The sequence below is a fragment of the Coregonus lavaretus genome (genome assembly GCF_964263955.1).
Source record: "Coregonus lavaretus genome assembly, chromosome: 4".
Lineage (NCBI taxonomy): Eukaryota > Metazoa > Chordata > Actinopteri > Salmoniformes > Salmonidae > Coregonus > Coregonus lavaretus.
This window is the reverse complement of record NC_139991.1, coordinates 52,501,484-52,528,375: the sequence shown is the minus strand read 5'-3', so window position 1 is coordinate 52,528,375 and position 26,892 is coordinate 52,501,484. Positions and strand designations below refer to the sequence as shown.

The 26,892-nt window shown below is 43.3% G+C and overlaps 4 protein-coding genes across 5 annotated transcripts in view; 2 read left to right on the top strand and 2 right to left on the bottom strand.

Annotated features, from left to right (window-relative positions):
* LOC311127378 (TNF receptor-associated factor 2-like) overlaps positions 1–1,443 on the bottom strand; it is a 31,545-nt gene extending 30,102 nt beyond the window's left edge. Inside the window, exon 1 of the mRNA XM_084159223.1 lies at positions 1,418–1,443. The gene's annotated coding sequence lies outside the window, so the exon portion shown is untranslated. The remainder of the gene's footprint in view (positions 1–1,417) is intronic.
* Positions 1,444–1,509: 66 nt separating this feature from the next.
* LOC311127380 (ubiquinone biosynthesis protein COQ4 homolog, mitochondrial-like) lies at positions 1,510–7,738 on the top strand. Of its 2 annotated transcripts, XM_084159226.1 has the most exons (8): positions 1,510–1,779; positions 3,875–4,027; positions 4,476–4,572; positions 4,716–4,818; positions 4,912–5,041; positions 5,130–5,223; positions 5,397–5,529; positions 5,936–7,738. In XM_084159226.1, the coding sequence occupies exons 1-7, from the start codon at positions 1,689–1,691 to the stop codon at positions 5,479–5,481; spliced, it is 753 nt and encodes a 250-aa protein (XP_084015352.1). In that variant the 5' UTR covers positions 1,510–1,688; the 3' UTR covers positions 5,482–5,529; positions 5,936–7,738. The 2 variants fall into 2 exon arrangements, with proteins under 2 accessions (XP_084015352.1, XP_084015351.1); XM_084159225.1 differs by lacking the exon at positions 5,397–5,529 and having other exon boundaries at positions 1,525–1,779.
* Positions 7,739–9,159: 1,421 nt separating this feature from the next.
* On the bottom strand, positions 9,160–13,395 carry LOC311127097 (B box and SPRY domain-containing protein-like). Its single transcript, XM_084158861.1, has 6 exons — positions 12,920–13,395; positions 12,175–12,273; positions 11,794–12,024; positions 10,923–10,948; positions 10,682–10,806; positions 9,160–10,533 (listed from the first exon to the last, which is right to left on the bottom strand). The coding sequence occupies exons 1-6, from the start codon at positions 13,211–13,213 to the stop codon at positions 9,998–10,000; spliced, it is 1,311 nt and encodes a 436-aa protein (XP_084014987.1). The 5' UTR covers positions 13,214–13,395; the 3' UTR covers positions 9,160–9,997.
* A 3,474-nt stretch (positions 13,396–16,869) lies between these two features.
* On the top strand, positions 16,870–24,696 carry LOC311128119 (zinc finger MYND domain-containing protein 19-like). The gene is made up of 6 exons (XM_084160093.1): positions 16,870–17,083; positions 18,172–18,231; positions 18,379–18,485; positions 18,653–18,793; positions 22,065–22,245; positions 22,390–24,696. Exons 1-6 carry the CDS (start codon positions 17,033–17,035, stop codon positions 22,531–22,533), a joined length of 684 nt encoding a protein of 227 aa, XP_084016219.1. The 5' UTR covers positions 16,870–17,032; the 3' UTR covers positions 22,534–24,696.
* Positions 24,697–26,892: the final 2,196 nt, after the last annotated feature.

The window sequence follows — 26,892 nt, the reverse complement described above, 5'->3', positions numbered from 1 at the left end:
CATGTGTGAAGGGTTTGCAGAAGGGAGAAACCGAGATGTCCAAGTTGTGGAAAATATCCTTTAATGTGTCATAAAAGTGATGAAAAAGTGAAATGTTGCAATTGTGGTGGGAACCATGAAGCCACGTCTTTTGAATGCCGGACAAGGGAGAAAGAAAATGAGGTGGCCAAAGTTAGGGTGGATGAAAGCTTTCTCAGCAAAAGAGTTACATAGAATATTGTCAAAAGCCGTACCACCATCTCAGGCCCTAGAGACTGAGAAGGGAGATATGGAGATTTAAAAGAAGGAACAAATGACAGTTTTGTTTTGTCAATGTACTATTTTATTTGGGTGGATTTAGTTAGTTTCCCTATTAATGTATGGATTTTATTTTGTTACATGGAATATTGGCAAAAGCTGTATCACTCTATCAGGCCCTAGAGCCTGAGAAAGGAGATATGGAGAACTAAAAGAAGGAAGACATGGGAGTTGTTTGTGTTGGCAATTTACTATTTTTATTAGGGTTGAGTAAGTTAGTATCACTATTAAGTATGGATTAATTTTTATATTTTGTGGTTTCGGCAATACAATTTTTGGATGTAGTCCGCCATAAAACCCACAGAAGAAGAAGAAAGAAGAAGCACTTATAGTTGCCCAGGGCAGCTCTAGCAGTGCAGAAATTTTACAAACTGACTTGTTGGAAAGGTGGCATCCTATGACGGTGCCACATTGAATGTCACTGAGCTCTTCAGTAAGGCCATTCTACTGCCAATGTTTGTCTATAGAGATTGCATGGCTGTGTGCTCGATTTTATACGCTGGTCAGCAACGGGTGTGGCTGAAATAGCTGAATCCACTAATTTGAAGGCGTGTCCACATACTTTTCTATATATAGTGTATCGTGGTCTTTTTTTGTTCTAGTTCCGTGAGGAATCAGCATTTACAATTATGTATCATAAGTACAAACGAGAGCGAGGTCAATGATGTATGTATACTGCCAATGTAACCAATACAATAAGATACAACTGGTAAGACTGACTTCAGTCTTGGAATGGCCTAAACTAATGCCATTCAAATTCTGCGACGTTGACCCCGAAAAAAAGTAAACAAGATTGCCATGAAATAATTCTCAAATAGAAATCCATCCATCCAACAATTCCTGGTAAAGTTTAGGTACGTGTATTTGTCCGTATGTATATCTGTTTCTGCCTGACCAAAAAATACGCATAAACAGTAAAGCTGATCTTCCTACTCTGTGCTGCACCCTAAATACGCAGCCATCTTCAGTCAGGCATAGGCATAGGCACAGGCATAGGCTACGATCAAGTCTGAATTTAAGCATTCTGCTCAAAACTGCAGTTGCTCGGTGCATGAGTCCAGTCTGAGTCCTCGTCACAATCATCTAACTGCTAGCTAAGTAACACAAGTGTTGTACTCACCAATATGTGCTCCAGTGTGATGTTACTGAAACATTTGTAATGTTGTAACTTTTGAATGGAACATGCTCCACCCCTTTATGTAATGTAAAGAAGAGGGTTTCCGCCATTTTAAAGTATTCAAAGTCTGGGTGGTTATTCCTATGGGTTGTAGTCACATATGCTATCTATAATGGCACAGATATAAAGATGAGTCCTCCATCTACCTCTATGGGATTTTGTAATAGTATTTGGTAAAAAGCAAAGGCACTCGAGAAAAGTGTGCGCAGTGCTCATGAGCCAGCCAACTCACACCTCACAAATGTTGCGTTCACTCCTCGTTTCAAGTCGAAGATGCACTGGTCGGGGCTTATTTATGGACGAAGGTATGCAAGTGAGACTGTATTGTAGCTAAACAAGCATGGACAATATATATTCCGATAATTAGAGAATGATAGATAATGTATTTATTTATTTAGCTGTAAATTCGTATAGTAGCGGTTAGCGGAGTGTACCACAACTCCACAGTATGGGTTCTCCATTATATCACTTCACGGAACTAACACAGATAAATAGGGCAAACCAGTTTGGTTTATACCATACATATCCTGTACATACAGTACGACTAATTAAACTTGAAACGATTGCTTTCAGGCGGTCCCTGAAAAATCAGCAATAAAACTACCTAATAAAAAATAACTGCAGCAAGGCCAAACTACCTCTAAAGGAAGAACTGTATATGTTTGTGTAATTTTATATTTTGAGTGTCGACAATGCATTTTGGCCTCACATTTTATTCTTAAAAATGTGTAAGGCTTCCCTAGAAAGGGTACAGTGGGCCGAGGAACAGAAATGTTTGAGTACCCATTGGACTAGACTAAGTTCTCTATAGGGCTACAAAACACAGTATTGATTACCTATTCATTGTCATATGATCTCATGAAGCGCAAAGGAAAAACTCATATCACCACTGGGCACACACTGGTTGAATCAATCAAATTAAATTTGTATTTGTCACATGCACCGAATACAACAGGTGTATACCTTAGCGTGAAATGCTTACTTACAAGCCCATAACCAACAATGCAGAAATTTTTCCAAAGAAAGTAAGAAAATATTTGCACAATTTTTTTTTTAGAAATCAAATAAAGTACGAAAAATAAGTAACACAATAAAATAACAATAACGAGGATATATACAGGGGGTACTGAGTCAATATGTGGGGGTACAGGCTAGTCGAGGTAATTGGGGTAATATGTACTGTACATGTAGGTAGGGGTAAAGTTTTGGGCTCCCGAGTGGCGCTGTGGTCTGGCACTGCATCTCAGTGCTAGAGGCGTCACTACAGACCCTGGTTCGATTCCAGGCTGTATCACAATCCGGCCGTAATTGGGAGTTCCATAGGGCAGCGCACAATTGGCCCAGCGTCGTCCGGGTTTGGCCTGGGTAGGCCATCATTGTAAATAAGAATTTGTTCTTAACTGACTTGCCTAGTTAAATAAAGGTTAAATAAAATAAAATAAAAGTGACTATGCATAGGTAATAAACAGCGAGTAGCAGCAGTGTAAAAAATGGGGTCAATTCAAATAGTCTGGGTAGCCATTTGATTAACTGTTTAGCAGTCTTATGGCTTGGGGGTAGACGCTGTTAAGGAGCCTTTTGGACCTAGACTTGGCGCTCCAATACCGCTTGCCGTAGCAGCAGAGAGAACAGTCTATGACTAGGGTGGCTGGTGTATTTGACCATTTTTAGGGCCTTCCTCTGACACTGCCTGGTATAGAGGTCTTTGATGGCAGGAAGCTTGGCCCCAGTCATGTACTGGGCCGTACGCACTACCATACCAAGCGGTGATGCAACCAATCAGGATGCTCTCAATGGTGCAGCTGTATTTTTTGAGGTTCTGAGGACCCATGCCAAGTCTTTTTAGTTTCCTGAAGGGATGTTGTCATCCCCTATTGATGACTGTCTTGGTGTGTTGGACCATGATAGTTTGTTAGTGATGTGGATGCCAAGGAACTTGAAGCTCTTGACCCGCTCCACTACAGCCCCGTCGATGTGAATGGGATCATGCTCGGCCCCCCTTTTCCTGTAGTCCACCATCAGCTCTTTTGTCTTGCTCATTTCGTTGTTGAGGTAGAGGTTGTTGTCCTGGCACCACACTGCCAGGTCTCTGACCTCCTCCCTGTAGTCTGTCTCATCGTTGTTGGTGATCAGGCCTACCACCATTGTGTCGTCGGCAAACTTAATGATGGTGTTGGAGTCGTTTCATTTCCATGAAATGACGTTGAACCAATGTGGAATAGACGTTGAATTAACGTCTGTGTCCAGTGGGAAGGTGTTGACTGTAAACAGAGCACCGGAAACGACCTGTGGTCCCATGATCTATAAGTACTAAGGTCACTACATTATTAATACCATATCCTAATGGGATGTCCATGTGTACTCTACTGTATGTCTGATGCTGTTTGGTGTCACCCACAGCTGCTTGTGTCCGGCAGCAGCACCGTGGCCTGGACTCTGCAGACAGCCACTATGATGGACTGTACCCAGGCCACATCCCCACCAACCCCATCCAGAAAGCCCTGTTGGCTGTCGGCTCCGGGGTGGCAACCCTGCAAGACCCCTACAGACATGGTGAGAGGGATGCCCACTTCCAGTTGTGATACTTTCAAATGGTCATTTTGCATCTGTAGGGAGTTTGGCATGCTTATCTGTGCTTACACAACATGTGAGTAGGCTGTGTTCCCTGTTTCACTTTCCTTTCTTTTGCATTTGTATCTCAAACGATTTGAATAAGTTTCATTACGCACAGTAACCGATACCAAGCAGGGTTATTTAATGGTTATCATGTGTCATTTAGATCCCTAGTTATCAAGGTGTGGAAAACACTGTGAAGTTTTCGAGAAAAAAAAAAAGGAAACTTAAAGAGTCCTAGTGAAACTATGTCGTAGATGTAATTTTGATTTCAACAAGGGTGAGAAATAACTTGAAAGTTACTCTTTTGGTATAACATACTGTACTGCATTTTCTCAATAAAAAAGTACCACATTTCTCTTCACTGTAATTCGTGTTCCCCATGTAGACATGGTGGCAGTGCTGGGAGAGACGACAGGACACCTGGCCCTGATGACGCTCCGGGACCGAATGAGAGGAGACCCTGAGGGCTATACCATTCTAACGTATGTCACAACCTCTGCTGTCTATCTCACTCTGTTTACGTACACCCTGAAATATACATCTCTATGATTTAAATAAGTTATGTGTGTACAATTGCTTGTCTGTGAATGCTCATGTGCGTATGTTTCACCTATTTCTGTGTTAGAGAGCGCCCACGGATCCGACTCTCCACATTGGATCTGTCCAAGATGGCCTCCCTTCCGGATGGATCCTTTGGGAGAGAGTACCTGCGCTTCCTTGAGGACAATGTGAGTTTATGAAGGACATGATGGATCTCTTTACAGAGGAGGCGTCGTGGTTATTTGCCAATCCTCATATCCCTCTATGTCTCTCTTTCTCAGAGGGTGACCCCTGACTCGAGGGTGAACGTGAAGTTTGTGGATAATGAGGAGTTGGCGTACGTCATGCAGAGGTACCGAGAGGTCCACGATTTACTGCACACCTTACTAGGCATGCCCACTAACATGCTGGGTGAGTCTGGGGTAAAGGGATTCACTGAGAGTATTGGTATTAGTGTGTTTCACTACATATAATTTCTTTCTCACTTTCTCAAACTCAGGTGAAGTGGCAGTAAAGTGGTTTGAGGCTGCTCAAACTGGCCTGCCCATGTGCATCCTGGGAGCAGCGTTGGGACCCCTCCGTCTGTCCACAAGGTGCTGCCCATCAGGCTCTCTTCTTATTCATACTGTATGTAGTAATATAAACCAGGGGCCTTTCAGGAGACTGACTGTCTGCCATGATGAATAGGAAGTAGTCTTGGCTCTTCTCGTTACATTTCTGCAATGTTCACTGAATACGTCCCAAGATTTATCTGTGATGTCGTCAGTCTCCAGGAAGTTATACTGTATATTCTAAGGGAGACTGGTGGTGAATGGAACATACACTTCCTGGACACCTCTGATGTTTGGTAATCAACCACACACCTGAGCAGCCCCCTGAGGTGTAAAGAGAACTGAAATGTAGGTGGATGACTTCCTTCAGGGAACTGAGACGATATGCTGTGTCATTTCAAGGATCAAATAACTATTGCTTAGTTGGTTTATTTGCAAGTGTCACAGAGCTAGTTGAGCTAGTTATGATCAACATACTGTAGTTATTGACTGAAGGGAATGGGATTCTGCCTTGTGAAAGAATTACAGTTCACATGTATTTATTTTCTAGTCTAATTTCCTTCCTGGCTGAAAAACATCCCTTGTGTGTGGAAACTAATACTTACTGAATGTGTCATCATGATTTTTCTGAGTATTGGCTTTGACTGTAAATTATTTCTGCTCTGTAATACAATAACCGTTGACATCACAGTCTGGTATCTGTACAGTAATGTAATTATTACGGCCTGACTGTTTCATTGTGGCTCTCCCGCAGTCGTCTGGAGCCCTTGGTGACGTCCCTGGGACCATGGGCTGTGAGGAATGGCCGGCAGGCCCGCTGTGTCCTCAGCATCTTCTATGAGCGCCGCTGGGAGCAGAGTCTGGAGAACCTGAGAGAGGAGCTGAACATCGAGCCGCCCCCGCTCACCATCAGGGCCACCAGCCAGAAAGCCACATTAGACTCTTAGCACTGACCTCGAATGTCAGAGGTCACACTGTACAACCAGATGGGAAGAATGCAGGGACTCTTTGGAGGGATGTCATACAGTAATTTAGGCATTGTATGTGGGCTGACTGTGTCATAGCAATTGTGTCAAGCTTCCCCCATGTGTTCAAGTGAAGGAATTAAAGGCTAATAGTCACAGTGGGTGCAGAGGATTACCAGAGGGCTGGATGCAAGTTTCACCATCCAATTATTTCAGATCTACAGGAGTGCAAGTTTCACCATGGCACAGACCGTGGCTATACTTAGAATATGGCACATAAAAAAAAAAATGGTAATTTAGCAGACGCTCTTATCCAGAGCGACTTACAGGAGCAATTAGGGTTAAGTGCCTTGCTCAAGGGCACATAGACAGATTTTTCACCTAGTCGGCTCGGGGATTAGAACCAGCGACCTTTCGGTCACTGGTACAACGCTCTTAACCACTAAGCTACCTGCCGCACATATTAGTAAATTATTGCATTTTATCCATGCTACCTGAGACATGAAACAGATAAGTGGGAGGGCATACAGGCAGGCAGGAGGGCATACACGCAATTTGCCTAAATGGCAATGGAAACACTTCAACCTCTTCATTTTTATTTGACACTGTAGCTATGTTTTTGCGAAAGAGTGTATTTGTTAGGTGTGACGTCATTACGTTCAGCTGTTTTTAAAAGTCTCCTTGTCCTAGAAAGATTTACACAGTTACCAAATGTCACGCCAGGGTAAGCCTACACGAAAAACAGCCCTTATTTGAAGTGGTTTCTAAAAATCCCCTATGGGAAAAAATGAATGGTGGAAAAAACGATTTGAACCATTTCACTGTTTGACTGTTAGCTTTTATGGGTATTATGGCTCATACTGTGGTACTCTATGGTCTTCTATATCTGCCATTTTCATTACATATGTCGCAATGATTCCATGGAAACCTGCCAATTGAGTGCAAGGCACTTTTTGTAACAACCTTGTTGAGGGTCTTGTAGGTCATGGCTAGAAGTGATAGGCTACAGCTTTTGTAAAATTAATGTCAAAAGGTGATTGTTTTATTTTATTTTAGCTAACCTAAACCCTAACCCTTTTCCTAAGGCCTTAACCTAATTCATCTAACCTGCTACGTTAATTCTCCTAACCTGCTACTAAAAGTCAAATCTAAAAAAAGCTGTAGGCTACATATTCCATCTACTCAAAACCGGGTCTTGTATTAGGCCTACCAGCTGGCATTCTTCAACCACCTAATCAACACAAGGCTGGGCAGACCGAGAACAAAGGAGAGTATGTTGCAGCCAATGGAAGCTGCCAGTTAGACTGCGTGCTGGAAATGAGTGGTTATTTAGTCATCAATTGATGACTGTTGATAGAAAAAGTAATGTCTAGTCTGGTATCATTCAAACACTAAGACTCAAAAAATGTCTATCTGACATGGCCCTATTGGTATCCCACATTGCACACCACCCACATGGCACATTTACTGTAAAGAATGGCAGTCATGTAATATGTGTTTTATTTGCCAATATGTATTCATGATGAGCACAGTGCTGTTTATGTATCTCAGGGGTGAGATGTGTCGTTCATCGATAAACAATTTGCACTTTGTTGATGCCTGTTTCAATTACTCTGGGATTAGTACAGTTGGCCTACAGCATTATGAAAAGACTAAGGGCTCTATTCAATCAGCCGAGGTCGAGGTCATTAAAAAAATACACCCGCTCTCAATATAAAAAATATTTTCACATGACCCTACCCTTTACTGTAAAAAAAAAATTGCGCACCCTCTCCCCTCATAAAATGTACTCGGAAATAATTATTACCACCATAAATAATAACTGTAGAAACCCTGTGTTTATAAACGTGGGTATGGCCTTTACCACTTCAGCATGAATGAATGCCAGGAACAGCGGGACATGATTTTTGTTGTTGTTGCCTGATTTAGATAGGCCTATGTTTCCACTTATAATTTCCGATATTTTGGTAGGCTATTTGTTACAACTTGTCTATTATTAGATACATGCAGCTTCTCATTTGTCATTATACGTTGCCCTAGAAGACTAAATAAACCCATGTTCACCAGAATAACGTCATAAATGATAGAATGAATGCTTCAATCTAGTTGACATCGGTAAAGGTCTCTGTCATCTCTGCTTCTTTTAACGAGCAAAGACGTTCAGTCTTGGCTCTACTCATTACATGTTCACCGAATACATCCCAAGATGTATCTGTGATGTCATCAGTCTCCAGGAAGTTATACTGTATATTCTAAGGGAGAAAATGCAATAACTAAACAAGATGCTGAAAGAAATAAATCATATTTCTCCACTCCTGTTCCCCAGCAAAGAAAACTGTAGAGCCTCACAATCATCACACATAACATAGCCGCCACTGTTATCATCCTCTTTTACCATTTCACATTTTTTACATTTACATTTTAGTCATTTAGCAGACGCTCTTATCCAGAGCGACTTACAGTTTAGTGAATACACTTTTTTTTATATACTGGCCCCCCGTGGGAATCGACCCCACAACCCTGGCATTGCAAACGCCATGCTCGCCATCAACTGAGCTACATCCCTGCCGGCCATTCCCTCCCCTACCCTGGACGACGCTGGGCCAATTGTGCGCCGCCCATGAGTCTCCCGGTCGCGGCCGGCTGCGACAGAGCCTGGATTCGACCCAGGATCTCTAGTGGCACAGTTAGCACTGCGATGCAGTGCCTTAGACCACTGCGCCACTCAGGAGCATTTCACCAAATGTTTACCAAGCATTACTTTTCTGGCCCTCCCTTCTCTTTATTGTAAACGCTCCATTTCGCAGCTATTTCTTATTGAATTAAACTCTGACATTGTCTGTTTTGCTTCCTAACTTTTTCTGCACGTTCCCAATAACATTTGGCGATTGGCGTGTAGGTTATTTGGTGCGTGTACAGTTCAGTTAGGCCCTAAAGCTTAGGCCAGATAGCCTAAAATAATAAAAAGAAAAACCTATATGTAGCCTATAGATATAAATTGCACAAGAACTATACATTTATGGATGTTCTCTTTATTCACCCCGCCCGGATATAACCGCGGGAACTGTGGGGTATGAGTCAACCCGCGCATCACTATGACAAACGCTACATTGCCCCCTGCTGTTCATTTTTAGATTGTGTCGCCTGTATTGCGTCTGGTATTTCATTAATTTTATTTTCACTGAGGGATGGATGGAAAGTGGGATGTGAGTTTCAATAGAGACATTCATTGCATATAATCAGACAATCCAACAATATTTGTATGCATATGACAGGAACTTCTGGATCAACCAGTCCTGCAGACAGGAGTCTCTTTAAAAGATAGAAAAGGTCTCAAACATTCACTTCACTTACAGTAAGTTGATTATCAGATCATAACAGTATAAGAAATATAAATAGCATACTCCTAAATCCAAAATGAATAGTGTTTGGGACATACTTCATCACTGACAAATTAGGACTACTGTATAATTTGATCGACAGACTCATACAGAAATCTCTACAGAATCATTTCTTCAGATTAAAATAAACAAATAATAAATTAGAAACATATCTCTCGTAAAATAACTGTCTGCATACCTCTTCAATAACAGACATAAGGGCCTAATTTTGGCCAATTTGATTACATTGAAATACATTGTGAAGCTTTGATAGTATTCTATTAGTATTATGTACAAATATTATAAGTAATTCAGTAAAATTTTATCAGCAGGTATAATGCAGTACTACTTGTTATAAGCATTAATGAGCCCTTTCACTGTTATATTATCAACTCATATGATATGCCTTATGAAAGTGTTACCCGTAATTCTATATAATTGACACTACAGACAGTTACAGTACTTCAGAGGTCAGTGCAGTATTGTGACACTGCGGTCAGCCACAGCAAATGCTGGCATCAGCGGGCCACTAAAAGCGTGTCTGACCGAGTGCAACACGGCCCTGGAGTCTGGGTCATAAAATACCAGGGTCTGACTGGGCCAGTCCAGGAGTAGCCCCAGACTCTTGGGCTTGTGGACCACGTGCAGGGGCGTGTTCTTCCCCGCATGGCAGAAGGAGAAGTCCCCATCGTATTTGGAGAGCACCCAGGACTGGACGTTGTAGCCGAGGCGGGAGTCGTTGCCCGAGCCCTTGCGCCCCATGCTGGAGTAGCATACCCCCACCTTGAAGGCCCCGCTCTCACCCACGTCAATCACCCAGCTGTGGGTGCCGGAGGAGATGGCCAGGGTGCCCAGCGCATTGGGCCAGCTGTCGAAGCGTGCCGGGTCGTAGGGCGGGGACTGGCGTGACCGCTTAGGCAGGAAGGTCAGAGTGCAAAGGTCTTCTGAGAGGGACAGTACGGAGCTGACGGTGCGCTCGTCAAATGTCAGATTTGCTGAACCGTAAGCTTAAGGGAGAGAGGGAAGAGAAGAGTGTATTTTTATTCATAATTAATTAAGCACTTATTGCCAGTTGTTCAGACACTATTAACTGCAACTATTTGAAACTACTGTTTCCTGAACAACCAGAGGTTGCCCTGGCCTATATTATGTTACCAGTTGGCCCCAACAGTATGGCGCTGGCCCACAGGCCCCTCATGAGTTTGCTGTCACTGCAGCTGGTGTTCAGGTTGAGATGGTCAGTGTCACAAGGCTCACCCACCCCCTCTGCCTCCTCAATCCTGATACACACACAAACACACACAAGAGGCAAGTCATGTGAATCTGACTAATGAACAACGCAGGATTGCTTCACCAAGTGGTTGGGCAAAAATACATGTCAAAATATAATATTTACCTCTCAGCTATTTCCTGGCCAGAGGTCTGAAACACAAGAGAGCGTCAACGATCATTTACAGCAATCAAGTGTAACATTATTACCATCATCATCATCATCGTTTGCACCACCATCAGCACTCTTGTTCGCCCCTTCTATTTTTCCATCCTTCTTTCTTCCACATCTATACACTCCCGCATCCCACCCTCTATTGTCACTCTCAATCATTTATATACACCCTGGATTGCTGATGCTATGTATTAGGATGCTTTGAAGCCACCGGTCAGCCATATTGGCAATCCCCAGTAAGAGCAGTCCTCCATAGGAATGTATGGAATATAATGTAAAAGTATGCATTAAAGGGGCAATCTGCAGTAGCTACATTCGTTTTTGGACTTCTAAATTAATGATATGTACCCATTGATTCTTGAAGAATATAACTTATAAATGCCTCATGACCTTAGTTCAACTGTCGTACCCCATCAGTACCCAAAATATAAGCTTGTTTTACTCCAATGTTTGTAAACAATGTGAATGTAAACAAACACTGTATAGCCTCAAAACATAGTTAAAACTATTGTTATATAATGGACGGTCAGTCCTTGCATTCATAGCTCTGTATATGAATTTGAGAGTCGTTACATTTCTCCAGCCCCGTCCCTCAGCTTCTTAGCGAAACAGTAGCGGAGAGATTGCGTTCCATCAATGTGGCAAAAACAAATGTAGACATTAATAAATGCAATTCTATAGCTTCCAAAATATTTGTTACAATGGTGGGGGAGTGCCAAGATGGAGGCATGGTGGCTTCAACACAGTGCCCCCATTAGTCATCTAGTGTATATATAAATCATTGGTCTCTCCCTCCCTACCTGTACCTATCTCCCTTACTCACTGCCAGCTGTATGTCCGGTGTGTTTGTGAGGGTGTGCACCAGGCGTGTGCGTGTCTGTGTGAGCATAGCCAGGGCCTGGCCCCAGTGGGCTCTCTGGGTGAGGAGGCACTGCTCCACCCTCTCCTCCTCCCTCTGCACCGCTTCCAGCAGCCGCTGTTCCTCCTCCTCCACAGCCTCCCTCACCACACTGACCTGGGCCACCACTTGCTCCCGAGCCCCGCTCGCCTCCACCTGCATAGACACACAGCAGAGGGCATAGGACACACATCAAAAAGACATGATGGAATCTATTAGATATCTGTGTGTAGAGCTTGCCATTCCGAAGCTGTGTGTAGTGTAAGCAAATAAGGGACTGAGTGTGAGTGTAACAGTGCTGCTCACCTGCAGTGCCCGCTCTTTGGCAGTCAGGGTCTGGTTGATAAATAGCTCGATGCGCTTGGCCTGCAGCTGCATTTTCTCACATATGTCAACCAGTTGGTTCTGTTCAGGACAACACACACATTCAGTGACTGGCATGAAAAATACTAGTGTTGGACTTGAAAACCACAGAGCTGATCAGGTACATTTTCAAAAGCAGGGACTCCTATCCTGATTAGCCTATTCCTGTAGTGCTGAACTGCCATCACCAACATGTAATTGTGTATCCTGAAATAGAAAATAATATAGAAGAGCAGTGATGATAATTGATACTGATTGTATGGAAAATGTTTTGAAAGGCTTCTTGCATCTTCCCAACAGCTTGAAATTCTTGTCTCCTCACATTCCACAAGACAACAGGGGAAAGTCCTCAGTCTGGTGTGGGAAAAGTGTGGCACACCCTACACACCCACCAGGCATGTGAACACACACTTTCGAAACACAAACCAGCTGGTCCTTTGTACTGTAGTACCCCAGGTAACCAACGGTATACTCAGTTTGCCTGTTGCATTCTCACTCCTAACTCTAGGTAAACAAAGTCTCCTGGCCCCATTCACTGTGACAAAGGTCCATATGACGCACAAGCTGCAGCTTAAATGTAACTGCCCAAAAAGGACATGGTATTATTTATAGGTGGTATATTCTAATGGTATTACAACAAGAGACTACATCTGGATAATTTCCTTTCAGGAAAAGTCTGGGCACTCACCCTGACCGCTGTCACTCTGCTGGCCAGGGGTGTCACCGTGTGGCCCTGGCAGGATCCCACTATGGCGCAGTGCGAGCATATGAGTTTCTGCTCGGAGATGCAGAACCAGTCCAGGTCTGATTCATGTTCCATGCAAAGTTCCGATTCACCTGAGAATATACCCGATTCTGAGTCGGAGGTGGTCACCGCTGATGTAGCGGCAGCCTTTCCAGACAACCCGGAGACGATTTTAGCTGATTGAGTTTCATGCTGGAGTACATTCAACGAGAAGAAAATCGGCTGTTGTAAATCCATATTAATGTCTCCCGAACTTTCTCTAACTTCCACTCCAGCGTCTGGGTCGTCTCGTAAGGACACAGGTGTTCAATCACGTGATTCTGGCTCCGCGCTCACGGCACGTCAATAGCCTACTGAAAAAGCCTACTAGGCTAATTGAACGCGACAGGTGGCTTCAGTAGCCTATCTACTGCAGTTATAACACAGGTGTATCAAGGTATGAACACGGAAGTAACACAGACACTAGAGCTGAAAAGCAAGTTTAGCAACAGCGGTCAGTTTCAATGACAACGATTTTTGTTCAGATGCCCTTGTTATTGCCTATCATTGTTTTTAGGCTACCTCCTTTACCTGTAAGATGACACAGTGTTTCCATATTGTCATTTGACCTCATAACATCCTCAATCGCAATGACATTTTACATTTTAGTAATTTAGCAGACGCTCGTATCCAGAGCGACTTACAGTTAGTGAGTGCATACATTATTCTTTTATTTTTTATTATATATTTTATTTTTCATACCCCCCGTGGGAATCGAACCAACAACCCTGGCGTTGCAAACGCCATGCTCTACCAACTGAGCTACATCCCTGCCGGCCATTCCCTCCCCTACCCTGGACGACGCTGGGCCAATTGTACGCCGCCCCATGGGTCTCCCGGTCGCGGCCGGCTATGACAGAGCCTGGATGACCCTCTCTAGTCGAATTGTAGGCTTACATTTATTTTATTTTATTTAATAGGATCCCCATTAGCCGACGCCAATGGCGACAGCTAGTCCGACACATAACGAAAAATACATTATAAAAAGACTTTACAATTTACATTTAAAAAAAATTTAAAGACGAGGAGGGGGAGGAGGACGACTGTATGGACATTATATCTGAATTACTGACTGACGTGAATCTCCTCTTGAAACAGACTGTAATCTGGGACCAATGACGTCTCACACTCTCAGAAAACCTACATGATCTTTTAGCTTTCCGTTAGAAAACCTACATGATCTTTTAGCTTTACATTTATTATAGTTTAGTATAGGCTAAATAGTCCAACAATAGTTGGGGCTATGTATTTGAATATTCTATAATTATTTTAGAAAATAGGCCTACATTTAGCCTCGGCTATCCTGAAATGGTATAGGCTACGCCTATATGCCAATGATGACAGTTTAGTTTGAGACTCTTGTGCCGCGTTCAAAACAACTGGGAACTCGGAAAAATACGAGCTCAGATTGGGAAAAATGGATTTGAACGGTCATCCAACTCAGAATTCCAACACGGGAACTCGGGCCTCTTTCTATAGCTCCGACCTGAAAATCCCTGACGCCACGATTTGAGTTCCCAGTTGTTTTGAAAGCGGCAACATGTCCAAGTTTCTGACTTGCAATTCTGAATTGGAGGACCATTCAAAGTCGGTGCATGTTTTTTTTCCGAGTCCCAGTTGTCTTGAACGCACTAAAGTCAGAGATCTCCGAGTTCCCAGTTGTTTCTAAACGCAGCAATATGCACATGACTGATGATATTGGAGGTCGTTCACTTCATGTCCGAAACTCTGATAGGACTACCCGGAGTTTCTGATTTGGGAAGTATCCAAATCAACCAATAGGAAGCTCTATGCAAATAATTTACGTTAATTTTAACTCGGAGGTCCCGAGTTTCCACCTGGACGTCAACGCGGTATTTAGAACAGTTCATAAAGTAAATTGCGTAGTGTAAACCCCACAGTAAATGTGTAGGCTAATCTAGGTTTATAGCCTATGCCTAGCCCTTTTGGCCATTTTAATTAGGCCTAAATAAACATAAAATCAAATGTATTTAAAGTGCAATTTCAGAGATGCATTTCCCTTGACAGAAATGAAATGCACAAAAAGGGAAAGGGGGATAAAAACAGTTTAATTTTGAAGGAGGAAACATGACTCCTCGGGGACTCCCAGCCGATCCATGTATTTTAACTATTCCACAGCTAGCACACCTGTTTGAAATTGTCAACAAATCATCAAGCTCTTGACTAGGCGAATCAGGAGAGTTAGTTCAGGGCTACAACAAAATTGCGAAACGTCTAGGTTTGAGAACCACTGCTCTAAATAATGCAGAACACCTGAATCAGTGTATGAATCGAATATCTAGGCCTACTCTACAATCACATAACAGGGCAGGGGCCATCCAACGGTTGTTCCATCCATGGGCTACTAGTGCCTGGCACCCGGAAATCCTACAGCTTCTGTTTCGCCCTTAAATGACAGATGACTGTCGAAGTACACATGAAGACGCAATAGAAACATGATGGCGTCAGGAGAGAAATTGGTGGCGCTCCAAAGAAATCTGTGTCTTTGATTGGAGAATCGAATCGGACACCTTTAAATCAAGAGAATTAAGAACGCAAAATATGTAACGTTTTTGGGGATTGGACAGAAGGTTTTCAAAACTGTATTTTCATTGGTTGAAAAATGTTTAGCCTCTTCGTCCCTCCCCCAACTCTTGCCTCGTTTTCTTCTACGCCAGCGGTATCGCGGAGGTTTGTTAGCGCGTGGGGAGGACCAAGAATCGGGCAACGGTTAATCCTATTTAACCAACTGGCAGTAAATCGGGGCTAAGGGTTGTAGCCCTGATCTAAAATGGATCGTTGAGATAGGCGATGGCTGGCATCGAATAGGTTTTAATATGACATACCTGTCAGAACGTAAACAGACAGACTTATGTAATGGATTTTAGGCCTAAATAAAGGAATATCAAATGTATTTAAAGTGCAATTTCAGAGATACATTTCCTTTGCCAGAAATAAGACACACAAAGGGAAAGGGGGATAAAAAGTCGCATTAAAAAATACAAATACAATTATTTTGAAGGAGGAAACAATATTTCATCCAGACAGGTGGTTGAGGGCCAACAACAACTAAACAAAACAGCTAAATCTGGGTTTCTCAAACCTCTCCTTGGGTAACCCCCTCCCCTTCCATGTATTTGAGCTATTCCACAGCTAGCACACCTGGTTCAAGTGGTCCTCTGTAGCTCAGCTGGTAGAGCACGGCGCTTGTAACGCCAAGGTAGTGGGTTCGATCCCCGGGACCACCCATACACACAAAAAAAAAAAAAAATGTAAATCGCTTTGGATAAAAGCGTCTGCTAAATGGCATATTATTATTATTAACTAATCATCAAGCCCTTGACTAGGTGAATCAGAATAAAGTCAATTAGTCCAGGACTACAACAAAATTGTGAAGCGTCTGGGGGTCCCCGAGGAGAGGTTTGACAACCGCTGAACTAAATAACACAAAACAAATCTACTCTGACTCGAATATCTACTCTGAATCTAACAGGGATTAAAATCACATAGGACATGGCAGCGGCCATCCAAGGTTTGTTCCATCCATGGGCTACCCCTGTCTGGCACCCGGCAATCCTACCCTGCTGTTTTCGCGCTAAAATAACAGATCACTGTCGGAGTACACAGGAAGAAACAATAGAAACGTGATTGCGTCAGTAGAGAAATGGGTGGTGCTCCAAAGAAATCCCCGTCTTTGATTGGAAAATCGGATCGGACGCCTTTACGTCAAGAGATTAAGAACGCAAAATTTGTAACGCTTTTTTGGATTGGACTGAAGGTTTACGAAACTGTATTCTTAGTGGTTGAAAAATGTTTAGCTTCTTCGTACCCTCCCCCAAATCTTGCCTGGCTTTCTTCTACGCCAGCGGTGTGGGGAGGACCAGATTCGGGCATCGATTGACCCTATTTAACCGAACTGGCAGTAAGTCGGTTCTGGGGGGTCGCCCTGACGACTTTTAAACGAGTAGATCGCCTCACCTGTTTTTACATTTCGCCCCTTGATCGACCGCACTTCCAATGTCGGATTTCAAGCTCGGGATTGTTCGACTTGGCCGTGTGGCCGGGAAGGTGAGCTGGATCCGAGGGCTGCCATGTGCGACAAGAAGGGGAGGGGATCACAAAAGCTCTTACAAAATGGCTCGTTGAAATCGAATATATTTTAATATGGAAAACGGACGGACATAAGTCGTGGATCTTTTTAGAAATCTAGGTGGCCTAATGTAAATGTTAAGCTGAATTCGTTTTCTCACGAAGCCGCCCAGAACAAGCCTACATTAATTAGCTAGCCATGCTGAAGCTAGTTACATTTAACCGACGTTCGTACCTAACTAACTAATTTATGGACGCAACGATGGCATGGGTCAATGTTAAAAAAGAAAAAAATATCCTGGCCTCCAAATGCACACTTCACTAACGGTCAAGCAATTGTGATGTAGTTAACTGGCGACCCTGGCTAGTGAAGTAGTAGGAAGCCATTGCCACGCTCTATCCAGAAACCCCTTGCAACGTGACTGAGCACCGGCATGACAACTCTCAAGTAACGTTTGTTAGCTGGTGTTTTGGCTAACTACGGTATATTTTGAACTAGCTTATTTTTATCTTTACATTTTGAAGGCTGACAAACTTCGTCTCCTATGTGCCATTATTATTGACATGTAGCTAGTATTTTGTTTAGGCTAGCTACGTCAAACAACATTTTTACCTGACGAATTTGAACAGTGACATGATTATTTGCGGGTCCTCTTGTTTTTACCTAGAATAGTTGTAACACTAGACTAGAGAACAGTTGGTAAACAATGAAATGTCACATGTAGAAATGAGAACCACTTGGACATATCACGTGTTATGGAGGGACGGAACATTAGTCCATCTAGAGACCGTATATAATAGTCCAACACCACAGTGCTGTGCTTTTGCATGCCAGCCAGTGTGATAGCTATGTTTTCTCAAAAGGCTTCTGTGTTTCATGATTGCTAACGTACTCAAAGCAAATTTAACTTGACTCAAGGTCTTGATTATACCATCACATCAGGTCATCTGATATGGTGTCATCTCACACACCTCATTGTTGTAATCTTGCCCCCTTGCTTTTAATCCCACACAATAATAGTGTAAACCCACATTACAGGTGGCAATAACTGTCCATTCTTTTGCAGACAAAGTACACACTTATCGATGAACAGGACATACCATTGGTGGAGAACTATGCTTTCGAGGTAAGAGGGTGGGGATTTATGAGGTGGTTTTGTAAGGGTCATTCTAGTCAGACCATTCCCACGCTATCCTGGCCCTGGTAAAAACAACTGGACTTTTCTTGACTATGAGGCCAGGGATGGATGAATAAATGTCACCATATTTTACAGGCACGCATGGAGGTAGATGCAGACGGAAATGGGGCAAAGATCTTTGCTTATGCCTTCGACATTGGCAAAGGGCGCTGGGCTGGCAGGCCACTGCACGAGCTGCTCTGGTGAGTTGGTGTCCCATCCCCACAATCTGCTCCTAAATACAATACATCCTCATAGTCTGTCGGTTAGGGCAGCTTTTTGCCTTTATCAAACAAATGGCATGCTTCATATTTTGTGTGTGATGCTGGTAGACTGGTTGAGTCATAAGGCGATTTGAATGTTTATCCAGGGAGAAACACAGAGGAGGCATTGCTCCCAGCTTCCAAGTAGTCCACATAAACTCTGTAACAGTCGATAACCGTCTGGACAACCTGCGACTGGTCCCTGTGGGTTGGAGCCCCAAACCAGAGGAAATCTCCAGCAAGCAAAGGTATTACAGCTATGCACTTCTCCACTACAATTACTATAGCTACAGTTGAAGTCGGAAGTTTACATACACTTAGGTTGGAGTCATTAAAACTCGATTTTCAACCACTACACACATTTCTTGTTAACAAACTATAGTTTTGGCAAGTCAGTTAGGACATCTACTTTGTGCATGACACAAGTAATTTTTCCAACAATTGTTTACAGACAGATTTCACTTAATTCACTGTATCACAATTCCAGTGGGTCAGAAATGTACATACACTAAATTGACTGTGCCTTTAAACAGCTTGGAAAATTCCAGAAAATGATATCATGGCTTTAGAAGCTTCTGATAGGCAAATTGACATCATTTGAGTCAATTGGAGGTGTACCTGTGGATGTATTTCAAGGCCTAGCTTCAAACTCTGTGCCTCTTTGCTTGACATCATAGGAAAATCAAAAGAAATCAGCCAAGACCTCTGAAAAAAATGGTAAACCTCGGCAAGTCTGGTTCATCCTTGGGAGCAATTTCCAAACGCCTGAAGGTACCACGTTCATCTGTACAAACAATAGTACGCAAGTATAAACACCATGGGACCACGCAGCTGTCATACCGCTCAGGAAGGAGACGCGTTCTGTCTCCTAAAGATGAACGTACTTCGGTGCGAAAAGTGCTAATCAATCCCAGAACAACAGCAAAGGTCCTTGTGAAGATGCTGGAGGAAACGGGTACAAAAGTATCTATATCCACAGTAAAACGAGTCCTATATCGACATAACCTGAAAGGCCGCTCAGCAAGGAAGAAGTCACTGCTCCAAAACTGCCATAAAAAAGCCAGACTACGGTTTGCAACTGCACATGGGGACAAAGATCGTACTTTTTGGAGAAATGTCGTCTGGTCTGATTAAACAAAAACAGAACAGTTTGGCCATAATGACCATCGTTATGTTTAGAGGAAAAAGGGGGAGCTTGCAAGCCGAAGAACACCATCCCATCCGTGCACGGGGTGTCAGCATCATGCTGTGGGGGTGCTTTGCTGCTGGAGGGACTGGTGCACTTCACAAAATAGATGGCATCATGAGGAAGGAAAATTATGTGGATATACAGTGAGGGGCAAAAAGTATTTGATCCCCTGCTGATTTTGTACGTTTGCCCACAGACAAAGAAATGATCAGTCAAAAAAATTTAATGGTAGGTTTATTTGAACAGTGAGAGACAGAATAACAACAAACGCATGTCAAAAATGTTACAAATTGATTTGCATTTTAATGAGGGAAATAAGTATTTGACCCCTCTGCAAAACATTACTTAGTACTTGGTGGCAAAACCCTTGTTGGCAATCACAGAGGTCAGACGTTTCTTGTAGTTGGCCACCAGGTTTGCACACATCTCAGGAGGGATTTTGTCCCAGTCCTCTTTGCAGATCTTCTCCAGGTTACAAGGCTGACGTTTGGCAACTCGAACCTTCAGCTCCCTCCACAGATTTTCTACGGGATTAAGGTCTGGAGACTGGCTAGGCCACTCCAGGACCTTAATGTGCTTCATCTTGAGCCACTCCTTTGTTGCCTTGGCCGTGTTTTGGGTCATTGTCATGCTGGAATACCCATCCAAGACCTATTTTCAATGCCCTGCCTGAGTGAAGGAGGTTCTCACCCAAGATTTGACGGTACATGGCCCTGTCCATCGTCCCTTTGATGCAGTGAAGTTGTCCTTTCCCCTTGGCAGAAAAACACCCCCAAAGCATAATGTTTCCACTTCCATGTTTGACGGTGGGGATGGTGTTCTTGGGGTCATAGGCAGCATGCCTCCTCCAAACACGGCGAGTTGAGTTGATGCCAAAGAGCTCCATTTTGGTCTCATCTGACCACAACACTTTCACCCAGTTCTCCTCTGAATCATTCAGATGTTCATTGGCAAACTTCAGACCGGCCTGTATATGTGCTTTCTTGAGCAGGGGGACCTTGCGGGCGCTGCAGGATTTCAGTCCTTCACGGTGTAGTGTGTTACCAATTGTTTTCTTGGTGACTATGGTTCCAGCTGCCTTGAGATCATTGACAAGATCCTCCCGTGTAGTTCTGGGCTGATTCCTCACCGTTCTCATGATCATTGCAACTCCACGAGGTGAGATCTTGCATGGAACCCCAGGCCGAGGGAGATTGACAGTTCTTTTGTGTTTCTTCCATTTGCGAATAATCGCACCAACTGTTGTCACCTTCTCACCAAGCTGCTTGCCGATGGTCTTGTAGCCCATTCCAGCCTTGTGTAGGTCTACAATCTTGTCCCTGACATCCTTGGAGAGCTCTTTGGTCTTGGCCATGGTGGAGAGTTTGGAATCTGATTGATTGCTTCTGTGGACAGGTGTCTTTTATACAGGTAACAAGCTGAGATCAGGAGCACTCCCTTTAAGAGTGTGCTCCTAATCTCAGCTCGTTACCTGTATAAAAGACACCTGGGAGCCAGAAATCTTTCTGATTGAGAGGGGGTCCCTCATTAAAATGCAAATCAATTTATAACATTTTTGACATGCTTTTCTGGATATTTGTTGTTGTTATTCTGTCTCTCACTGTTCAAATAAACCTACCATTAAAATTATAGACTGATCATTTCTTTGTCAGTGGGAAAACGTACAAAATCAGCAGGGGATCAAATACTTTTATTCCCTCACTGTATTGAAGCAACATCTGAAGACAACAGTCAGGAAGTTAAAGCTTGGTTGCAAATGGGTCTTCCAAATGGACCCCAAGCATACTTCCAAAGTTGTGGCAAAATGGCTTAAGGACAACAAAGTCAAGGTATTGGAGTGGCCATCACAAAGCCCTGACCTCAATCCTATAGAACATTTTTGGGCAGAACTGAAAAGGCGTGTGCGAGCAAGGAGGCCTACAAACCTGACTCAGTTACACCAGCTCTGTCAGGAGGAATGGGCCAAAATTCACCCAAATTATTGTGGGAAGCTGAAATAAATCATTCTCTACTATTATTCTGACATTTCACATTGTTAAAATAAAGTGGTGATCCTAACTGACCTAAGACAGGGAATTTTTACTAGGATTAAATGTCAGGAATTGTGAAACTGAGTTGAAATGTATTTGGCTAAGGTGTATGTAAACTTCCGACTTCAACTGTATATTCCACTCTTCTAGTACTCATCACTTCTTTACTGAGGAAAATACAACATAATATTAAGAAAAGACTAGGTTATTCAGACTTGGCCTGGTATTACTTGTCCATTTTAAATGTTTCACTTGTCATAACATACCTTTTTTAACTGGTCTTTTTTTCTCCCCCTGTAGAGAGCAGTCTCTGTACTGGCTGGCCATCCAGCAGGTACCAGCTGACCCCGTAGAGGAGCAGTACCTGGAGCTCAGTCGTACCCGCTACTACAACGCTAACGGAGAGCTGGTGGAGGAGGAGGAGTGCTCCTGTACTTACTACGAGTGTCACTACCCACCCTGCTCGCTCATCGAGAGGAGAGTACGTACCCATATATTCTGTTTTCTTCTGTTATTTTCACACTCCATATACTCACTCTAGGGAAGGGAGTGCTGAAGTACAGTGTCACAAAACCCATACATGTGTCTTTCCACCAATTTGATTTAGTATTCCATCTGCCCACAGCTTAGAGAGTTCAACATCTGTGGCCGCTGTCAGGTGGCTCGCTACTGTGGCTCCCAATGCCAGCAGAGGGATTGGCCAGCCCACAAGAAGCAGTGCCGTGAGCGCAAGAGGGTCCTAGCCCTGGAGTCTGAACCTGAGCGATGATCTCTGGATCAACCACCAGGATTGGGGAATTGGGGGAAGATTGGGAATGAAGTGCAAAGGAAAAAAATCTTCTGACAGAGACTAATGACAGAGGATAATGTTGGTTGGTTGATAGGGTGGGAAGAGAAAAAAAAAAAAAAAAAAAAATCCCTACACCCATTTCATAGAACTGACAAATCTCCATAACTTGCTTTTTTTTGGAGAGGGAGATCCTCCTGAAGCTCTACCTGCTGCTATGGATTTGTATGTTTGAGTAAGAAGAGGTCACACAGATGAAACTGTCCGTTCTTCTTTTGGACTGCAATTAATTAGTTGTCATCAGCTTTCTCCTTACTCCCAGGAATATAAGGACGACAGTGCCTGCTGTTCACCTGGTACAATGGGACATGGACCTTTTCACTGTACTACTACTCCCTCTTGGAACTTTGGTGCACATACTCAGCCACCTCCCTGTCATGCTCCAAGACCAACATACATCAGATAGATTTACTGTGCTGTTTCACACTAGCAGTATTGTGTGTGCTGCCATTATGGACTGAAGGATATAGATGAAGTGGTGAACATTGGGGGGAGGGTGCTTTTGTTCTGTGTATTATTATTATTTTATCCCTTTGTTTTTGGGAAGGGGTGAGAAGGGGTTATTGATTTTTGGACTTGATCACTTGTAGAGGCATTGTTACTTTCCTGTGTTGAACATCCCAGAATTAATCTGTCTCTTGATGCGATCGGTTCTGTTGCTGTTCCAGATGCTCACAAACACAGTTCCTGTCGCTAACATTTGAGGGATGTCCTGGGAACAACTTGAAAACCCAGGTTGGCCATTGGACAGGCTGTCAGTTTGTTCTTGGGATTGTATGAAATGGCCCGAATTCGTTTTGTTTTCTACACGTCAGTCATTAAAGAGATATCGGTTCTATGTCCAAGTGATCGTAGATTAAATAATACATTTTCCAGATCATCTCCTCAGTGTACTATTCATGCACACCTGCTCAAAGTTTGTCTTCCTGTAACCTCTTCCCCAGGCTATTGTGAACAGTGCATATAAGCCTGGTACATCAACGATTCGAGGTTGGCCTTAGTGGTTGTGACCATACCATTCTATGGGAGTGACCTTACTGAGTAAAGTATTTGTAGTTTCATTTTAGTGAGTCGCACGACTGCGAGGTGTGGCTCTGTGCTTGTGGTGTGCTAGCGTACAGGGAAGGATTAGGGGGAAGGCGTTGTAGATGATTGGTTGGTAGATTAAGCCAATGCCTATGCGCCGGGAGTTTCTTCCGGTCTTTCTGTGTTGGCTAACGAAGGCGAGGTTTGAAGCGTTGGTCCACCAGGCTCTTTGCACATTTGAGCAGAAGTGTCTGGGAACGAGATTATGGTGCTTTCAAGACAACTGGGAATTTCGGAAATAGCCTAGGTCAAATCATGACGTCGGTGATCTTCAGGTCGGAAAGTTGGAGCTCTAGAAAGATGCCAGAGTTTCCGACTTGGAATTCTGAGTTGAATGACCGTTCAAAAAGATTTCCCCCAGTCTGCGCTAGTTTTTTCTGAGTTCCCAGTTGTCTTGAACGTGGCATTAGTCTTCCTGTTGTGTCTTAGGTGATGATGATGAATCCTGACAAACACTCGCAGATAAAGCATGTCACAAGCAGATGTAATACATGCTACACACGTTGATTGTTTTTTATGTATGTAGACTGGTTCATAACACTGCACTGAATTGTTTTACCACCCTACTATTCTCTTTGTCATAGAGAGGGGGGGAGTTTAGAGGGAGGGAGAGTTTGGACCATTGGGTGTCTTTTTTCTTTCTTCTTTTTTTGTGAAGAAAAAGCATTAATCAGAATAAAGACTAAAGTTTGGGATAACTGTAAAATTAAATTAAATTAAATGTTTCACATGGATGTATGGCTGTTGTGGGAGTTTAGGGGACCCTCATGGTATGACACCTCAAAAATGTCCGTTTTTCACACATTTGATGTTGGTTGTTCATTTAGATACAGTGCATTCGGAAAGTATTCAGACCCCTTGACCTTTTCCACATTTTGTTACGTTACAGCCTTATTCAATGTTTTCCTCATCAATCTACACACAATACCCCATAATGACAAAGTGAAAATGGGTTTTTAGAAATGTTTGTAATTTATACAAAATAAAAAAAGAGACCTTATTTGCTTAAGTATTCAGACCCTTTGCTATGAGACTCGAAATTGAGCTAAGGTGCATCCTGTTTCCATTGATCATCCTTGAGACGTTTCTACAACTTGTTTGGAGTCCACTTGTGGTAAATTCAATTGATTGGACATGATTTGGAAAGGCACACACCTGTCTATATGAGGTCCCACAGTTGACAGTGCATGTCAGAGCAGAAACCAAGCAATGAGGTCGACGGAATTGTCCATAGAGCTCAGAGACAGGATTGTGTCGAGGCACAGATCTGGGGAAGGGTATCAAAAAATGTCTACAGCATTGAAGGTCCCCAAGAACACAGTGGCCTCCATCATTCTTAAATGGAAGAAGTTTGGAACCACCAAGACTCTTCCTAGAGCTGGCTGCCCGGCCAAACTGAACAATTGGGGGAGAAGGGCCTTGGTCAAAGAGGTGACCAAGAACCCGATGGTCACTGACAGAGCTCCAGAGTTCCTCTGTGGAGATGGGAGAACCTTCCAAAAGGACATCCATCTCTGCAGCACTCCACCAATCAGGCCTTTATGGTAGAGTGGCCAGACGGATGCCACTCCTCGGCACCACCCCTACGGTGAAGAATGGTGGTGGCATGTTTTTCATCGGCAGGGAATGGGAGATTAGTCAGGATCGAGGCAAAGATGAACGGTGCAAAGTACAGAGAGATCCTTGATGAAAACCTACTTATTCCTGAGCACTCAGGACCTCAGACTGGGGTGAAGGTCCCTAAGCACACAGCCAAGACAACACAGGAGTGGCTTCGGGACAAGTCTGAATGGCCTTGAGTGGCCCAGCCAGAGCCTGGACTTGAACCCGCTCGAACATCTCTGTAGAGAACGGAAAATAGCTGTGCAGTGACGCTCCCCATCCAACCTGACAGAGCTTGAGCGATATGCAGAGAACAATGGGAGAAACTCCACAAATACAGGTGTGCCAAGCTTGTAGCATCATACCCAAGAAGATTCAAGGCTGTAATCGCTGCCAAAGGTGCTTCAACAAAGTACTGAGTAAAGGGTCTGAATACTTATTTACATGTAATATTTCAGTTTTTTATTTTTAATACATTAGCAAACATTTCTAAACCTGTTTTTGCTTTGTCCTTATGGGATATTGTGTGTAGATTGATGATGGGGAAAAAACAATTTTAATTCATTTTAGAATAAGGCTGTTATGTAACAAAATGTGGAAGAAGTCAAGGGGTCTGAATACTTTCTGAATGCACTGTATATTTATGAAATGGAATTTACTGTGGAGCTTGTAGAATTAGATTGTTACTTCTTGAAAATGTAGGCTATTGCCTACATTTATTTGTAGGTGTGTCTAAGTAAAATGGAATGAATAACCTGTAGCCAAAGTCACCATGGTGATCAGTGTCTGGGACTGTGCACCTCTCTGGGACAAGAGATAGGAGCGTAAGGAGCCAGCCTGTGACGTTTATCCCCTCCCTCTCTTTCACATTCCCCAAGCGAACCCAACCCAGGCAGAGGAGTGAGAAACCCTCACTATATTGAATTAGAGCCTATCTGAAATGGCGGTAAAAAAAAAAAAAATTGTGGGGGGGGGAGAAACACTGCGACTGCTACTAGAAAATGTCACAGAAGTCTATCTTAGTTGAGTTACAATTTGCCCAGAGGCTCGAATGGTGTTACCGGAGTGCTAACGGACGGATTGCAACGCTTTCAGTGCAATAATTTTGCGTACCTGAGCACAGTGGATATTTAACTGGACTATGATTTACTTAATGGACAGCCTTTATGGATTTCAAATGTCTGTGTTTGAGCCACAACTCTCACTCAGCACCAATGTTTATTATTGTAGGACACTGCATCTGTATGGAAAGTTACACAGGCAATCATAACTTAGACTCCCTTTTAACCCCAAAAGGCATTAAAATCCTGAAATAATACAGCTCATGACAATTGATGTCCTGACCCATGTCACACAAATAAGTGATATGGAGGCTGGCTGCCCTTGACTATGCCTGAGTTTAATATGACTACTAAAAATAATAATGTATACTGCTACTGTTTGTAATCTGTATAACCATGGTTCTGAGACGCACATACGTAAATCTCTAAAGCATATTAATGTCAGGCTTTACAATGTGACAACTCCCGACCGGTGGTTAATGTTATTGTCCCCCTGCTCATTCAGGCTTTGCAGTACTGCAGCCTATCTTCT

Coding starts and splice junctions, on each gene's coding strand:
- LOC311127380 (XM_084159225.1), top strand. CDS start 1,689: ATGAGCCAGCCAACTCACACCTCACAAATGTTGCGTTCACTCCTCGTT. Junction 1,780..3,874: donor GGGCTTATTTATGGACGAAG/GTATGCAAGTGA, acceptor TGTCACCCACAG/CTGCTTGTGTCCGGCAGCAG. Junction 4,819..4,911: donor TGCGCTTCCTTGAGGACAAT/GTGAGTTTATGA, acceptor TCTCTTTCTCAG/AGGGTGACCCCTGACTCGAG.
- LOC311127097 (XM_084158861.1), bottom strand. CDS start 13,213: ATGGATTTACAACAGCCGATTTTCTTCTCGTTGAATGTACTCCAGCAT. Junction 10,949..11,793: donor CACCGGACATACAGCTGGCA/GTGAGTAAGGGA, acceptor CTTGTGTTTCAG/ACCTCTGGCCAGGAAATAGC. Junction 10,534..10,681: donor CATACTGTTGGGGCCAACTG/GTAACATAATAT, acceptor CTCTCCCTTAAG/CTTACGGTTCAGCAAATCTG.
- LOC311128119 (XM_084160093.1), top strand. CDS start 17,033: ATGTCGGATTTCAAGCTCGGGATTGTTCGACTTGGCCGTGTGGCCGGG. Junction 18,486..18,652: donor CCACTGCACGAGCTGCTCTG/GTGAGTTGGTGT, acceptor ATGTTTATCCAG/GGAGAAACACAGAGGAGGCA. Junction 22,246..22,389: donor GCTCGCTCATCGAGAGGAGA/GTACGTACCCAT, acceptor ATCTGCCCACAG/CTTAGAGAGTTCAACATCTG.